At 45.0% G+C, this 17,779-nt stretch overlaps 2 protein-coding genes across 2 annotated transcripts in view; both read right to left on the bottom strand.

Moving 5' to 3' along the window:
* COL4A5 (collagen type IV alpha 5 chain) overlaps positions 1 to 17,779 on the bottom strand; it is a 433,650-nt gene that overhangs the window by 253,787 nt on the left and 162,084 nt on the right. The window lies entirely within an intron of this gene.
* LOC144826865 (uncharacterized) lies at positions 6,763 to 9,853 on the bottom strand. The gene is made up of 2 exons (XM_078685327.1): positions 9,649 to 9,853; positions 6,763 to 7,889 (listed from the first exon to the last, which is right to left on the bottom strand). Exons 1-2 carry the CDS (start codon positions 9,851 to 9,853, stop codon positions 6,763 to 6,765), a joined length of 1,332 nt encoding a protein of 443 aa, XP_078541453.1.

Raw genomic sequence — 17,779 nt, 5'->3', positions numbered from 1 at the left:
GAGTCGATTCGTCAGATTCCAAGGCAGACATCAGAGGAGGACAATAGTAGCCTCATAGGCCAATGTCACCTCTTATGGAGGATGTGAGAGGCATATTTTAATCTTCGAACAGTAAAAAACCGCAAAAATAATCTTAAAGGTAAATAACATTTTATTTAATTTTTATTTATTTAAGAGGTCTTCTATTGCACTGTCAAGACCCTAAGGTATCAGAGCGCTTTATAGTAGGAGAATAGCGTATAATCAACAGAAACATGACATATGAGCGATATAACAATCAACAAGTGACAGAGTATAGAGCGTAATTGTAATGCAGAACTTCTTTGGCTTCAAGATTCTTTGGGGTTGCATAGCTCTGTGGTTGCTGTCTGTCCCGAGTTACCCACAACCAAGAGAAGGGTTGAGGAACAGGGATTTGAGTTGACTTTTGAAATCCACAAAGGACGGTATGGTTCTGATTTGCGGGGGGATGGAATTCCAAATTTTGGGGGCGTTTCCCGTGAAAGAGCAATCCGCTGCTCTTTTCCTTCTAGTTTTAGGTGGGATGAGTAGGAGGGAGTTAGAGCTTCTCAGATTCCTGGATTGGCCTGCTTTTTTGAGTTTTTTTGCCAGGTATTCGGGTTTGCCTGTATGGAGGGCTTTGTGGGTTAGGCAGGCCGTTCTGAAGTTACTTCGCATTTCTACTGGAAGCCATTTGAGTTCTTTAAGTGCAGGGGAGATATGATCAGATTTTTTGATGCCAGTGATCATTCTGGCTGCCGCATGTGATGTTGTTTTGATCGGTGCCAGGTGAGATTTAGGAATTCCTGTTAGGACTGCGTTCCCATAGTCCAGTCTTGAGAGTACCAGAGATTGTGTGGCCAGTTTGAGATCCTTGGTTGGAATGTAGGGTTTGATTTTGTTCAGAAGTCTAAGGTTAAGGAATGCACTTTTGGCCGATTTCTTAATGTGTTTCATCATGTTCAGTTTTGGGTCTAAGGTGATGCCTAGAGATTTGACAGAGTCTGCTAGAGTAAGATTCCCTTTGAGCGCATCGATAGCCTTTAGCCATTCGGTGATTTGTGGGTTATCCTCCTTGTTCGAGATGAGGAGTGTCTCGGTCTTGTCTGGATTTAGTTTCAGGTGGTTGTTTGTCAGCCATTCTTGAACATCTTTCAGGACAACATTTAGTCTTTGGATGTGTTTGAGAGAGGTAGTTTCCAGATAGATCTGCGTATCGTCCGCATAGAGGTGGAAGCGGATGTTGGCTTTTCTGAGTTGTTTGGAGAGCGGTTCCATATAGATGTTGAAGAGTTGTGGAGAGAGCACCGATCCTTGGGGGACACCCTTGTTGACTTGCTGGGTTTCAGAGGTGAAGCTCTTGATTTTGATTTTTTGCGTGTGATTATGAATAAAGGAAGAAAGCCATTCGAGAACTACCTTGCCGAGACCAGCTCTTTCTTGAAGAGCCCTGATGAGGAGTTTGGGTCCACCGTATCAAATGCTGCCGGGAGGTCAAGGAGAATGAGGAGGCAGCATTTGTCTAGTGATCCATGTATATCATCCATGATGTTCAGAATTGCGGTTTCTGTGCTGCAACCTTTTCTGAAACCGGACTGGTGGGGGTCTAATAATTGATGTTGTCCAGATGCTGTGTTAGTTGATGAAGTACGCATTGTTCAAGTGTTTTTGAGAGCAAGCGGAGGTTTGATACAGGTCTGAAATTGTTCAGATCTGTCGAATCTAGACCGGGTTTTTTCAGCAGGGGGGTGACTTGCCCCATTTTAAGGCAATCAGGAACCACTCCATTTTTTAAGGAGCTATTTATGATTTTGCCCCATAGCAGTGCAAAAGCGTGTTTCATTTTTTTGATTAGTAGGGAAGGGATGGGGTCTGAGACATGCGCCGATGATTTGGAGGTGGAGATCAACGAGATTATCTCAGTTTCTTGAACGGGGTGAAAGCTAAGCCAGGGAGGTGAGAGAAGAGCCATGAGAGAGAGCGTGAGGTACAGCCGTGATGCTCTTCATGGGGTGTGATTTGTTGATGTCTAGTGATAGTTCAATTTTTGCGATCTTGTCGTTGAAGAAGTGGGCGAAGTTGTCACATAGTTCTTTGGACGCCTGTACAGATGAGGACACTGGCTTGGAGGTTTGTTGTCTAATGATGCTATAGAGCTCCTTCGGTCTGTTTTTGGCACTGTTCAGTGCCTCGCGGAAGAAGCTGGATTTCTTGTTTTTGATGTGGTTGTTGTACTTCCCATGGGCTGATTTCAGTTGATCGCGAAGGATGGTGGTCGAGTTGTTTCTCCACTTTCTTTCTTTGGCTCTTAAGTTTCTCCTTTCTGAGTTGAGGTCAGAGTTGAACCATGTTCTGGATGGAATGGCTCTGCTCATTTTGAGCTTTAGTGGAGCTAGTTTGTCGAGTAAGGACACTAGCTCGGAATTGTACCAGTCAGTGAGGTCATTGGTGGAGAGGTGGTCTTTGTTGTCCGGGAGAAGTGAGCTTATCTGAACTTCCAGGATATCCAGGGGTACTTGGGAGAGGTTTCTCTTCCATTTGGGGGGTCTTATGGGGGTTGATGGGAGAGAGTGCATCTTTGAAATTAGTAGAATTGAACGCCAAGTAATTCAGAAAAGAGTTCAAGGAAATACTTTCCTGACCAACGTCAACTAACCTAGACTTCAATATCCGAGTTGACTCCTCTCTCTCTTGACATTCAAGGATATTTGGTGACCGGACTGTGTTAACCACCTTCGTTTGTTTTCTCTCCCTCCCCTGCACTGTTTACCTATTTTTCGTGTTGTATTTTTTATCTGTTTTGCTTCCTTACTGCCTTCCTACTATGTAATGCAATTTCCTTCTGTTTTTACAGTGTGTATGTAAAGCACTCTGATACCTAGGGGTCAAGCTAGCGCTATATAAAACTTTTAAAATAAATAAATAAAAATAAAGGAAATGTTAAGGGGAGTTTTAAAATTCCTCGTCGCACCCATTGTCCCCTAGACACCGAAGCTGTGAACATAGCTCACTGCGGCAAGCCTGTGGCCGGCTTTGGTGAGGCCTTTGAAGCGAAGAGCCCAGCTGGAGAGCTTCCCTGGTTTGAATGAACCCAATTTTGAAGGAATACAGTGTTAGTAATGCCTCTAAAAAGTGTCCCATCATTGAACAGCTCTTCCTGTCCATATGTCCGACTTTAGGATAATAGCCTTATGTTCACACAGGAGACACAGCCACCCTGAGTGACCCTCACACCTTCCTTATTTATTTATTTATCTATTTATTTGTTTATTTATTTATTTATTTTATTTTATTTATTAAGCTTATAGAGCGTGACAGCTACCCAAAAGAGGGTTTCCCGGCGCTAACAGAACCAAGAGCAGCATGACACAAAGAATGGAATATGCTACTTACCAGTATGCATCTGTTCTTGGCATAGAGGGCTGCAGAGTGGTACATTTATGAATAGATCGCCATCTGGTGTTGGGCTCGGATGATTGCACTTGTTGTTCTCTTGGAGAAGTCTTTGTGGTCACGGGACCGATGACTCCTCCTTTGGGTGCTAGTGCGCATGGGCATCGGCTCCATCCTTAGATTGTTTTGCCATAGTAGGGTTAGATGGAGTAGTATAATAGAATACAGAAAGAGATGTCCATGTAAGTGTATCTAAATAAGATAGTGTTGGAACAGACACAGGTTTCCGGGGAGGCAGGGAGGGCATGTACCACTCTGCAGCCCTCTATGCCAAGAACAGATGCATACTGGTAAGTAGCATATTCCGTTCGAGGCATATGGGCTGCAGATGGTACATTTATGAATAGATTATACAGCAGTTACCTCCCTAGCGGTGGTCACCAGTGTCTGTTGCAACAGTTTGAAATAAAGTTTTTAGTACAGCTTGGCCCACTCTGGCTTGTTGTGTTGCCTGCACATCAACACAGTAGTGCTTTGTGAAGGTATGTGGTGTAGACCAAGTTGCTGCTTTGCATATGTCATCTAGGGGAATGTTTCCTAAGAATGCCATAGATGCCCCTAGTTTACGTGTAGAATGAGCTCTAGGAGGAACAGTTAGTGTTCTCTTTGCTTTTATGTAACATATTTGTATACATTTCACAATCCACCTGGCAATGCCTGCTTTAGAGATAGGATTGCCCTCATGTGTTGGGGAAAACGCTACAAATAGTTGTTTGGTTTTCCTGAATGTTTGTGTTCTTTCTATGTAATACAATATTGCCCTTTTGACATCTAATGTATGTAGGGCCCTTTCTGCTACCGTCTGTGGTTTTGGGAAAAAGACTGGCAGTTCCACTGGTTGATTGATGTGGAATGCTGAAATTACTTTAGGCAAGAATTTTGGGTTTGTTCTAAGAACCACTTTATTCTGGTGTAACTGTAGGAATGGTTATTGTATTGTCAATGCCTGTAATTCACTCACTCTCCTGAGGGAGGTAATGGCTATAAGGAAGGCCACCTTCCATGTAAGGAATTGTATTTCACACCTATGCATAGGTCTGGTTAGTACTATGTTGAGATTCCAGACCGGGGAAGGTGGTAACCTTGGTGGAATTACTCTTTTGAGTCCTTCCATGAAGGCTTTAATTGCTGGCACTCTAAATAGGGATAGATGCTGCCTGTTTTGCAGGTATGCTGCTATAGCTGCAAGATGTACTCTAATGGACGTGTAAGCAAGGTTACATTGCTGTAAGTGTAGTAAGTAGCAAAAAATATTTTTGTTGATGCGTCCAGAGGGTTGATGTTGTTACTGTTACAGTATACAGCAAACCTTTTCCACTTTGCCGCATAACATGCTCTGGTGGTGTGACGTCTTGCTTGCTTAATGATCTCCATACAGTTTGTAGGTAAATCTAAGTATCCAAATTCTAGGACTTCAGGAGCCAGATCGCTAGGTTCAGTTGTTTGGGATCTGGGTGCATTATTTCTCCATGGTTCTGTGTAAGGTGCATGGGTAAAAAATTAAATTTTTGGTGTGGCACCTGTGAGAGTTGCAGGAGCGTGGTGAACCACGGCTGTCGTGCCCACGTGGGTGCTACTAGTATCATGGTCATTGAATGTTGTTGCAGTTTTCGAACCACGAATGGAATTAGTGGGAAAGGGGGAAAAGCGTATGCAAATTTGTTGGACCAATTTATCCATAATGCATTGCCCTGCGACAGGTGGTGTGGGTACCTGGATGCGAAGCTTTGGCATTTTGCGTTCTGATGAGTGGCATAGAGATCTATCTCCGGTTATCCCCATCTTTGGAAGAATGGCTGCAGTATTTGGTTGTGCAGTTCCCATTTGTGTATTTGTTCCGACTCTCTGCTTAAGATGTCTGCTATCTGATTCTGAACTCCTGGAAGGTGTTCGGCTAACAGATAGATGTTTTGAGGAATGGCCCATCTCCAAATTTCCTGCGCTAGTCTGGATAGTTGGAGAGAGTGCGTCCCCCCCCCCTGTTTTTGAATATAATACATTGCTGTCATGTTGTCTGTTCTGATCAGGACTGCTTTGTTGAGAATCTGCATTTGAAATGCTTTTCATGTTAGAAACACTGCTAGTAGTTCTAGATGATTGATGTGCAGTCTTTTCTCCTGTACACTCCATCTTCCCTGTACTGTATATTTCTCCATATGCGCTCCCCATCCGGTGAGCGATGCATCCTCTGTTAGTATCACTTGTGGAATTGGTTCTAGGAACGACCGCCCCTTGGAAATGTTTGTTGTGTTCCACCACTTCAGAGAGCGGTGTGTGCGGTCGTCTACCAACACCAGATCTGTAATCTGACCTTGAGCCTGATTCCACTGTGTTGCTAAACATTCTTGCAGCGGACGCATTTGTAGTCTGGCATATGGTATTAGCAGTATGCAAGATGATATCATCCCTAATAGTTGCATGAACACTCGTGCTGTTAGTGAGTGTTGTGGTGGAAATCTTTGAATCAATGAGATCATTGTTTGAATCCTGACTGGATTGGGGTATACTTTGGCTTTGTTTGTGTCTGTAGTAGCCCCTAGATATTGTTGAACTTTGTTTGGTTGCAGGTGGGATTTCGTGTAGTTCACCGTAAACCCTAGCTGGTGCAGCAACAGAATTGTCTTTTGTGTGTTTTGAAGACATTCTTTTTGTGACTTGGCTTTTATTAGCCAGTCGTCCAAGTAAGGGAAGACATGTATTTGTTGTCTTCTTAGGTGAGCTGCAACCACTGCTAGGCATTTTGTGAACACCCTTGGTGCTGTTGTGACTCCAAACGGAAGGACTTTGAATTGATAATGTTGTCCTTCTACAACAAACCTGAGGTATTTTCTGTGGGCTTTGTGAACTGGGATATGAAAGTAAGCATCTTTTAGATCCAGTGTAGAAAGAAAGTCCCCTTTCTTCAGTAAAGGAAGTACTTGTTGGAGCGTGACCATGTGGAAATGTTCCGAATTTATGTATACATTGAGAGGTCTGAGGTCTAGTATTGGCCTCAGGGACCCGTCTTTTTTGGGAATTAGGAAGTATAGAGAGTATACCCCTGTTCCCTGTTGATGTTGTGGAACCTTCTCAATGGCATGCTTTTGTAGTAGTGATAGTACTTCTTGTTTTAACAGTGTTAGATGATCTTGACTCATTGGACGCTGTTTGGGGGGGATGTTTGGTGGGGTAGCTGTGAGTTCCAGGCAATAACCATGTTGGATAATTTGTCTCACCCACCTGTCTGATGTGATGTTTTCCCAGACAGGTAGGAACTGTGATAGGCGTCCCCCGACTGGTGTTATATGGTCTGGGGGGAGCTGTATGAAGTCATTGTTTTGGGGTAGGAGAGTTGCAGTTGTTGTTATTTCTGCGGCCTCCAGCTTTGTTGTTGTTACCTCTGGAATTGCCTCTAGAATTACCTTTGGGTGATGTTGATGTAAAAGAGGTTGATTGCTGGCTTGTGCCTGTATTCTTTGATCCGCCTCTATAGGTGGACCTACGAAAGGAACCCCTTTGAGTTGGCTGTTGCAATGCTCCCATTGACTTAGCCGTTTCTGTATCTTTCTTCATCTTTTCTAACGCCTCATCTGTGCCTGAGCCGAAAAGTGTTTTCCCATCAAAAGGCTGGTTCAATAAGGATGTTTGCACCTCTTGTTTGAACCCTGAGACTCTGAGCCATGCATGTCTTCTTAACATGATACTGGTGTTTATGGATCTTGCTGCAGTGTCTGCTGCGTCTAAGGCGCACTTAATGGAAGTGTTCGTTATTATCTTCCCTTCTTGTATGAGCTGATCTGCCTTTTTTTTATGTTCTTTAGGGAGATGTGTAATGAGTTTTTCTAACTCATCATAATGAGCTCTATCATAACGTGCAAGTAGCGCTTGCGTATTAGCTATGCGCCAGCTGTTTGCCGCTTGGGATGCTACTCTTTTGCCAGAGGCATCTATTAACTTGGACTCCTTGTCAGGAGGAGGAGCTTCTCCTGTAGTTAATGAGTTTGCTCTTTTACGAGCGTTTGTGACTACTAGCGAGTCTAGAGGTATTTGTCCCTTGATAAAAATTGGGTCCTTTGGGGCTACCTTATATTTTTTATCAATTCTTGGGTTTAGTACTCTAGCCCTTACAGGGTCTTTGAATATTTCTGATGTGTGATTGAGGAGACCCTTAAGCATTGGTAGTGTTCCTGATGTTCTTTGTGCAGCAGGTAGTGTTTCTAAAAGGAAATCCTCTATTTGAGGTTCCGCATGTAAATCTACCTTGTGGTATTTTGATGCTCTATTAATTAACTGTGCAAAACCTGTATTATCATCAGGTGGTACAGGTTTTGAGGGATATAGTTCAGGGTCGTTATCATTATCTGACACTACATCATAATCTTCCCATGGGGCTGCGTCTGGGACAGTGTCGTCATCATCCCTAGGAAGTTCTCCTTCCCCTGTGTCACTTTCTACATCTGTTTGAGGTGTAGATGGGCGTAATGTAAAAGGAATAGCTGGCAGAGTGTGAGGAAGAGGAGAAGAGGGTGTGTCTCTAGGTTGTGGAGAAAGGGGAGGAGTTGTATTTGTCCCCATTGTTCTCTTCTTAGGAGGAGGAGCTTTGTCGTCCAACTGTTCATTCTTCCTCTTTTTAGGTAGTTTTGTCACCACATTGCCAGTTTGCGGATCAATAAACAAAGTCTTTTGTTTTGGATCTGTTTGATGCTCCTGTGTCGGTACCGAAGTTTTTGGTTCCGAAAGGTGCTTTTGCTTCTGACTGTCAATTTGTGTTTTCGGCACCGAAAGTTTGTTCGAACCCGATATTTTCGGTGTCGAGGGAGTCTTCGACGTCGAAGCCTGTTTCGGTTTTGACATGTAATGCTTCGACTTCGAGCTTTCTTTGGTATGGAGCTTTGGTGTCGATGTCGAGGTGGACCGCTTCTCGGATCCAACATGGTGGGAGGCCGAGTGTTTCGGTTTCGTTGCCGAGCCCGAAGGTGGGGCGTCGGAAACTTTTTTCGGTTGTCTGACCGGGCTCGAAGGCGGGGTCGACACCGATCGGGGTCGGTTTTTTGGTAAAGGGACGTCGTCACTCACGGTTTGATGAACGTCGATTTCTTCGACGTCAGACTCGTCCGCTTCCGACCCCGACTCGTCCTCATTTTCTTCTTCCTCTTCGGGGTGCTGGGCCTCGAACAGCTCCGGGATTGCCTCTGACTGCATTCTCGACGCCTCGTGTCTTCGGGCTCGACGGTTTCTAATCGTCGACTTAGAGGAGAATGCCGCGCAGGCTTCACAGTCCCTGGATTCGTGTTCAGGTGATAAACAGAGGTTGCACACCTCGTGTAGGTCCTTGTGTGGGAACTTAGCACCACACGTTGGACATTTTTTGAATGGAGTCCTTTCCATGGACTCCGGGCTGGACTACGTCGAGATAGGTCTCCCGGTCTCGTCGACGTAGAAGTTGGAAATTTTGTTGTTGACGTCAAAGCACGTCGAAATGGAAATGTACTCGCGCTCGATAACAATACCGTCAAATTGGAAAGGGAATACGCACCGAAATATAACTCTTTTCTCGAAGTCGATCCGGAGCGCTTCGATCCTCATCCGAACCCGATGGCGGAAAAAAACAATCTAAGGATGGAGCCGATGCTCATGCGCACTAGCACCCAAAGGAGGAGTCATCGGTCCCGTGACCACAAAGACGTCTCCAAGAGAAAAACAAGTGCAATCATCCGAGCCCAACACCAGATGGCGATCTATTCATAAATGTACCATCTGCAGCCCATATGCCTCGAACAGAAAGTTACTGATTGAAAAGCCAGGTTTTAATGACTTTACGGAAACAACCGTAGCAGTTTTCGGAGCGGATGTCAATGGAAAGAGAGTTCCAGCGTTTGGGACCTAGAAAGGAAAAGGACCTGCCACCCATTGTTGAGAGTCTGTATTTAGGCACGCAAAAAAGGGCTTGAGAGGAAGATCGAAGTGTTCGTGCGGGGGAGTAGGTTTTTACCAGAGTTTGCAGATATCTGGGAGCCATCCCGGTTTTGATTTTGTACATGCAGCTCAAGGCTTTAAATTTCACTCGGCTCTCCACTCTGAGCCAGTGAAGGTCCCTAAGGCGCCCCGAGATATGTTCGACTTTCTTACAGCCGAAAAATAATCGTGCGGCAGCATTTTGAACCACTTGGAGGCGCCTAGTAACTGCCTTGGTAACCCCCAGGTAGAGTATGTTACCATAATCCAACCGGGAGGTCACCAAGGCATTAATTACAAACCTCTGGGTGTCCTTGGGTAACATCCAAAAGATTTTCTTCAGCCAACGCAAGATGGTAAAACAAATGGCAGCCACTTTGTTAACCTGAGCTTGCATGGAAAGCCCATTGTCTATAGTCCCTCCCAGGTTGCGCACGTGCTCAGATGGAAAAGGAAGGGGACCCATTTCAGATGGCCAGTGTCTAGAACTCCAAAGGTTATGTCTTTTACCAAGGATCAGGACCTCAGTCTTCCCTCCATTCAGTTTAAGTAGGTTACGGTTCATCCAGATGGCTATTTCCCTAAGACCCGACTGAAGGAGGGAGGTGAGGGCCCGATCAGATTGCGATACGGAAAAGACAATTTGTGAGTCGTCAGCATAGGTAAACAGCGTGAGCCCTGCATGATCCGCAATATAAGCCAGGGGAGTGACATATAGTTAAAGAGCAGAGGGCTGAGAATTGAGCCCTGTGGTACACCGCAAGGTAAAGAATAGGTTTTGGAGGTAGAGGATTGAGAGAAAACCTGAAAAGTCCCGTCAGTCAAAAAAGATGCTAGCCAGTTCAGAGCTTTGCCACCAATACCCATGGCAGCCAAAGAGCTGAGGAGAATATTGTGGGAGATAGTGTCGAAAGCCGCACTAAGACGAGAAGAATTAGTGCGGCTGTGTCTCCTCTGTCTAGCATAAGGCGAAGGTTCTCTGTAATGCCCAGGAGCGTAGTCTCAGTAGAGAAACCCGGACGGAAACCGAACTGTGAGAAATGCAACAGATTATTGGTGGCTGTGAACTGAGCTAAGTGTTGATAGATATGCCTTTCCATAACTTTAGAAAATGCTGGCAGCAGTGAAATGGGGCGAAAATTGGAGAGGACTTTGGGATCCGCCGTGGGTTTCTTCAACAAAGGGGTCACCATGGCATGTTTCCAACAGGCTGGGACAATGGCCTGTTTTAATGAAAAATTGAATGTGGAACAAATCATGGAGAGCTGTGAAGTATCCAAAAGTCTAAGAATGGGGATGGGGAGAGGATCAGTGGGTGAGCCTGTTTTAACTTTAAGCAAAATCTCCATGAAAGAAGTTGGATGTAGATCTGGCCATCCAAGTAGGGGAGCATGAGTGAAAATAGGCAAAATGCTAATATGACTAGGACTGGTAGCCACCGGGGGAAGGGTGCTACCGCTTTTTTGATCAATTATATCTTGATAGATCTTCTCAATTTTAGTCGTAAAAAACTGTGCGAGCTCGTCGCATTCTGTGCTATTAAGGGGTGGAGGTTAAGCCACGGTACAGGAACCAGCAAGATGCTTAACTAAACCGAATAGCACTTTTGATTTATTTACTGCTTCGGTAATGGTTTTAGAGACATAGTTGGCCCTGGTCATGACACACGCTCTATGATAGCGCTTCAATTCTATTCTGTAGGCGAGACCTGCCCCAGGAGAGTAATCCTTCCTCCAGGTCCGTTCTAGTTTTTTACAATAGGACTTATTAGTTTTTAATGGTTCATTAAACCATGGGGCAGGTGTTTTGTGAGTGGTCAGTTTCTTATGTGATGACGGAAGGCAGATGTTAATGGCTTCAGAAAGCCACGAGTTGGTTAGAGAAGCTGCTGCCTACACATCGTCCGACTTGAGGAGATCGGTGGGAAGATGAGAATTTAAAATATTTTTGAGAGAAACAATGTCGAGCTTTTTCCAGTCCCTTCTGATGATGGTCGAAGAAGCTTTAGGCTGGGTCAAGAGGTCTGTAGGGGAAAGAGTGAATCCAACAAGAGAGTGGTCGGACCAATGAATAGGTAGGGCAGGATGACACTGTATATGAGAAAGATTGGAAAAAATGGGGTCTAACAAATGACCATCTTTATGTGTGGGACCACAATTGTGTAATACAACATTCATGGCCGCAAGGTCAGCAATTAAGTTTTTGCCGGCACTATTATTTGGATCATCCAAATGAATGTTGAGGTCACCTAAGATCAAGAAATTACTCGAATTCAAAAGTAATGTAGCTATGTAATCTGAGAACTGCGATGCCCAGACATTGACAGAACCAGGAGGGCAGTAGACCAAGAGACCCGTGAGGGTGTACTTAGGATGGAGCGCTAATTTGAAATGGGCAGCTTCACAAGCATTTAAAGTAATAGCGTCAAGCAGAAATTGGACATTGTTCTTGAATATAATCGCGATGCCTCCTCCAGTTCTGTTAGGTCTGTCACACCTAAGGATGGAATAGTTGGCGGGCAACGCTTCAGCAATGTCCGGTCCAGAGCTATCATGTAGCCATGTTTCGGTAAGAAACAAGGCACCAGGTCGCTCTTCCACAAGGAGATCAAAGATCTCACGTTTGTGTTTGCCCAAGGATCGGCAGTTAAGACTGATAAACGTAAAGACAGTATTTAAAGAAGGCATAATTCGAGGCATACAGCAATGACATAGCTGAGGGGCCTCCACGGAGAAAGTACAGTGCGTGCAGGATCTCGGGGCTATGTCCTTTATGTCAAAAATTATGCAACCCAACTTTATTAGAGGTCTGAGAGCAAGCAAATGATCTGCAGAGTATGTAATAATTGTCATAGAGTTATGAATGTCAGCAGCCCTACATGCCAAGAACAGATGCATACTGGTAAGTAGCAAATTCTGTTCGAGGCATGTGGGCTGCTGAATTCATATCTGTGCATAGAATGTAGTGGAGAAGTGTGGCTCACTGGTTAGAGGAGGCAGACCTGGAAGCAGAGGTCAGCCCGGGACCAGGGTTCAATTCCCGGCTCGGCGGGGTCTTGAGTCCTAAAATGTCCATGGACTTGACAATTCTCGCTCCGGTGCCTACTCGATTCACGGGTTCACACTCTGCGACTCTGGGCAATAGCTTGCTTAATCTCCACAATGGCCCCTCGCGGCGGGATGCCTGGCTTTCACCTTGCGGATACCCTGCCGGGGTTATCTCACAGGGGAATACCAGGACGGGTTCCCTAAGCAAGCGCTTAGAAACCGCTTGGTGATTTGCGCTATATAAATTCCTGTACATTCCTGTACATGTATAGTAGTCTCTCCCTTAGCGGTGGCTACCTGTGCCAGCTGCAGCAGTCAGAAAAAGAGTTTTTAGAACAGCCTGTCCTACAGCTGCTTGCTGTTTGGAATGTACATCTACACAATAGTGTTTTGTGAAAGTATGTATGGTAGACCATGTGGCTGCTCTACATATTTCCTCTAGAGGAATGTTTCCTAGGAAAGCCATGGATGCCCCTAGTTTGCGTGTAGAATGCGCTCTTGGGGGAACTGTTAAAGTGCGCTTTGCTTTTAGATGACATATTTGGATGCACTTAACAATCCATCTAGCTAACCCAGATTTTAAAATGGGGTTGCCTTTGTGTTGTGGTGAGAAGGCAACAAACAACTGTTTAGTTTTCCGAAACTCCTTAGTTCTATCAATGTAGTATAGAAGTGCTCTTTTGACATCTAGTACTGACTGTGGATTTGGAAAGAACACTGGCAGTTCTATTGTCTGATTGATATGAAAATGGGATACCACCTTGGGCATGAACTTAGGGTTTGTTCTAAGAACTACCCTATTTGCATGTATCTGTATGAATGGCTCTTGAATAGTTAGGGCTTGTAGCTCACTAACTCTTCTAAGTGAAGTAATTGCCACTAGAAAAGCCACCGTCCATGTTAAAAATTGTAATTCACATGAATGCAATGGTTCAAATGGTGGTGCCATCAGTCTGGTCAAAACGATGTTAAGGTTCCAGACAGGTGAAGGTGGGTGTTTTGGGGGGATTATTCTTTTGAGTCCCTCCATGAATGCTTTAATTGCAGGCACTCTGAATAGCGAAAGATGTTGTCTGTTCTGAAGATAAGCTGAAATGGCAGCTAAGTGTATTCTGATAGATGAATATGCTAGATTGCAACGATGTAGGTGCAACAGATAGCAAATGATATTTTGCGTTGAAGCATCTAGTGGGTTAATGTCATTGTTATTGCAGTAAATGACAAAACGCTTCCACTTTGCAGCGTAACAAGCCCTGGTTGTAGGTTTTCTTGCCTCCTTGATAATGTTCATCCAGTCAGGAGGTAAGTTTAGGGATCCAAACTCTAAGACTTCAGGAGCTAGATTGCAAGGTTCAGTTGTTGCTGATCTGGGTGCTGTATGTCTCCATGGCTCTAAGTGAGAAGAGTGGGTGTTAGCCGCAGTCTTTGATGAGGTACCACGGAACGTTCTAGGAACGTTGTGTACCATGGTTGTCTTGCCCATGTTGGAGCAACCAGGATTAGTGTCAGGGAATGCTGGCGTAGTTTGCGTGCCACTAGCGGTATTAATGGTGCTGGGGGAAAAGCGTACGCAAATCTGCCTGACCAGTTCATCCATATCGCATTGCCCTGCGACTGCGGATGTGGAAACCTGGCGGCAAAGTACTGGCATTTTGCGTTTTCCTTTGTGGCGAACAGGTCTATCTCTGGTTGTCCCCACTGTTGGAAGTATGGTTGGAGCACTGTGGGATGAATCTCCCACTCGTGCAGTTGTTGGCTGTGTCTGCTGAGCAGATCCGCTACTTGGTTGTCTTTGCCTGGGAGGTGTTCCGCCATGAGAAAAAATGTTTCTTTGGGTATGCTTTTGCTGTCAGTGTATTTATTGTTGCTCCCAGGTACTGCTGTACATGGGATGGCTGAAGGTGAGATTTTTGGTAGTTCAACGTGAAGCCTAGGCTGTCCAGTAGGTGAATTGTTTTTGACATGTGGCTGGCACACTGCTGGGCTGACTTTGCTTGTATTAGCTAGTCGTCCAGGTACAGATAGACGTGAATATGTTGTCTTCTCAAATGTGCAGCCACTGTCTCTAGGCTTTTTGTGAACACTCTTGGAGCTGTTGTTACACCAAATGGAGGTACTTTGAATTGGTAATGTTGATTTAGTAGCGTAAACCTGAGATACTTCCTGTGAGCAGGATGTATTGGAATATGGAAATATGCGTCTTTGAGGTCCAAGGTTGCGAGGAAGTCTCCTTGCTGCAACAGTGGTAACACTTGTTGTAGAGTGAGCATATGAAAATGCTCTGATAAGATGTAATGATTTAGGGGCCTGAGGTCCAATATTGGTCTGAGAGACCCGTCCTTTTTGGGGATGAGGAAGTATAACGAATATACCCCTGTACCTTGATGTTCTAATGGTACTAGTTCTATGGCCCCTTTTTGCAACATGCTGATGACTTCTTGCTGCAATAAGTTGAGGTGTTCTGCGGACATAGGACGGTGTTTGGGAGGTATGTTGGGTGGTGTGGAGTTTAGCTCTAGGCAATAGCCATCTTGGATATTTTGCCTTACCCACTTGTCTGTAGTGATGTTTTGCCAGACTGGTAGGAATTGTTGTAAACGTCCCCCGACCGGTGTTATATGGTCTGGGGGTAGCGCTAAGGAGTCACTGTGTTGTATTGGTAGAGGATCTGGTGGTGTTGTTCCCTCGTCCTCTGCCTTTGTTGTTATTGCCGCGGTAACCACCTCTATTGTTTTTATTATAGGTGGTTTGTGTGTTTCCTTTGTAGTTTGTGGTCTGCTGTGATGAGTTGCCTCTTGCAGCCCCTCTGTAGTTTGAGCGACAAAAGGAGCCTCTATGTTGTTAAGGCTGTAGGGCTCTCATCGACTTAGCCGTCTCAGTGTCTTTTTTCATTTTGTCCAGTATTGTATCTACTCCTGGACCAAATAAGTAGTCAGGATTAACTGGTTGGTTTAACAAAGTGGACTGTACTTCGTTTTTAAAACCAGAAATGCGTAGCCACGCATGTCTCCTGATCATAACACTGGTGTTAATTGCCCTGGCAGCTGTATCTGCCACATCTAAGGCACATTTAATGGAGGCGTTGGTGATTAGCTTTCCCTCTTGTACTAATTGCTCTGCCTGTTCTTTGTAAGCGTCAGGTAAATGCTGTAAAAGTGTTTCTAAGGTATCATAGTGTGCCCTGTCATACCTAGCTAACAGGGCTTGCGTGTTAGATATTCTCCATATGTTAGCCGCTTGTGTGGCTACCCTTTTCCCTAATGCCTCAAAGATTTTTGTTTTTTTTGTCTGGAGGTGAAGCTTCCCCAGTTGTTTGTGAGTTTGCAAATGTACGTGCATTTGCCACCACTAAAGAATCTAAAGGCAGTTGTCCCTTAATATATCTAGGGTCTAGTAGCGCTGGCCTGTATTTCCTCTCAATTCTAGGGTTAATAACCCATGCCCTAGTGGTATCTTTAAATATGTCTCCTGCATGTTTAAGCACCCCCTTTAACATAGGTCGTGTTTTAACAGTTCTTTCTGATGTGGCAAAAGTGTCAAAGAGGAAATCCTCCTCCACAGGGTCTGCATGCATGTCCACATTGTGATGGCTTGCTGCTCTTTCTATGAATGAATTAAACGCAGCTGTGTCCTCTGTAGGAGAAGGCCTAGGAGGGTATGCAGGTGTATCAGGAATGGGTTGACAGTCTCCAGGATGAAGTGGGTCAGCCCCTGGTTGTGTGTGACTGTCTTGGTCAGCGTCCACTGGGTATTCCTGATGATATTCCTCATCCACCTCTTCCTCTGAGTGTGTGGGTGTATATGAATATGTGTTTGGCATATTTGGCTGAATAGGCTAAAAAAGAATAGGTGAGGTAGAACAGTCCCTTTTCTTTTTGAGTGGTATAGTGAATATCTCCTTCTCAGTTTCTGGTCTGATCTTCCTCTTGTAGAGAGTGAGTTTTCCAGAGTTAGGATCAATATAGAGTTTTGATTGTTCAACTGATTCAGGGTCTGGATGTAAGACTTCCTGTTCAGTAGTTTTGTGTGGTTTTGCCACTGCCTTTTGTTTTGTGTGTGTCGGTTTGACGCTGCCCTTTGGGTCGACCGCTTTTGTCTTTGAGGAAGGTGGGAGGCCAAACTTAATCGGTCCGATGTTCTTTTGTGGTACAACAGTCTGTTTCGGCAGTGCCTGTTTCTTCGGAGCCGAAGTCTTTTCGACAGTGTTTTTCGGTTCGATTATGGCCTTGTGTCGTTTCGGAACCGATGTCTTTGGATCGATGCCCTTTGATGTATGTTCGATTCCCTTTTTCGGTTCTATGTTCTTGGGCTCGATGGTTTTCTTTTGCATAGCAGTTGGTTTGTCACCTTTTTGTTTTGTTTCGACAACCTTCTTAGGATCAAGTCCCTTTTTTGTGTTATCGGCCCTCGGCGCCGAAGTTTTCGGTTCGACGCCCTTTTGTTTTGGAGTAGGCACCGTGTGTTCGACGCCGATGGTTCGATACAGTTTGGCCCGAAGAATGTGTTGTCGACGAGTTTCTTCGGTCTCGACTCCGATGGATCGATGTAGTGTGGTCCGAAGACCGTGTAGTCGATGAGTTTCGGTTTCGTTTTTTGTTCAACCACTTTTGGTTTCGATATCACCAATCTCGGAGTTCGTTGATCCGATGGTTCTTTAGTAATATTCTTAGCCGGGCTGTATTGCGGGCTATAGAATGTCTTTTGAGATCTTGGCTAAGGCCTTGTGGCGATGCCTCGACCTGAGCCTGTGGAACTGTGAAGGTGAACGTATAAGCCGCCGTAGTTACGGTGGGGCCTGTTTCGTCACTGGAGTCGTCCTCTACGGCTCCAATCCCCTGTTCGTCGTCCCCTACCTCGACGATGTCTTCTTCCTCGTCGTAGTAGTCGTCGGGAGTCATGCTCCGATTCTTGTTCCGACTGTTGTTCGTATTCTTCTGCCTCGACAAGATCATCCTCGTCGCCGAAGATGTTTTCTGGCTCTGGCGCTTGTCTCTGCAAGGTTAGTCTAGCGGCCCGTCGAGTTTGAAGTGTCTTTTTTGAACGAAACTGGACACAGGCTAGGCAGTCGGACTCATCTACGTTTGCTTCTGTAAGGATTTCCATTATATTTATTTTTACTAAGGCAATCAAAATGAAGCCAGAGTCTGAGGAAGAGAAGCTAGCGATAGTCATTCAAGAAGGAATGATAGATACTTGAGCACATTGCACATTGCACTTTCCTGAGGCGGAAGCCAGGAAAGATAAGTTTCGAGGCATGTGGGCTGCTGAATTCATATCTGTGCATAGGTCGCCGCCTAGTGTTGGGTCCTCTGCATCCTCAGATTGTTTTTTACCGCCATTGGGTT

This window comes from Lissotriton helveticus, chromosome 4_1, assembly GCF_964261635.1.
Source record: "Lissotriton helveticus chromosome 4_1, aLisHel1.1, whole genome shotgun sequence".
NCBI classification, from domain to species: domain Eukaryota; kingdom Metazoa; phylum Chordata; class Amphibia; order Caudata; family Salamandridae; genus Lissotriton; species Lissotriton helveticus.
This window is presented reverse-complemented; position numbering and strand designations above follow the sequence as displayed.

Coding starts and splice junctions, on each gene's coding strand:
- LOC144826865 (XM_078685327.1), bottom strand. CDS start 9,853: ATGGGTCCCCTTCCTTTTCCATCTGAGCACGTGCGCAACCTGGGAGGG. Junction 7,890..9,648: donor GACCTCCCGGTTGGATTATG/GTAACATACTCT, acceptor CACCTCAAACAG/ATGTAGAAAGTGACACAGGG.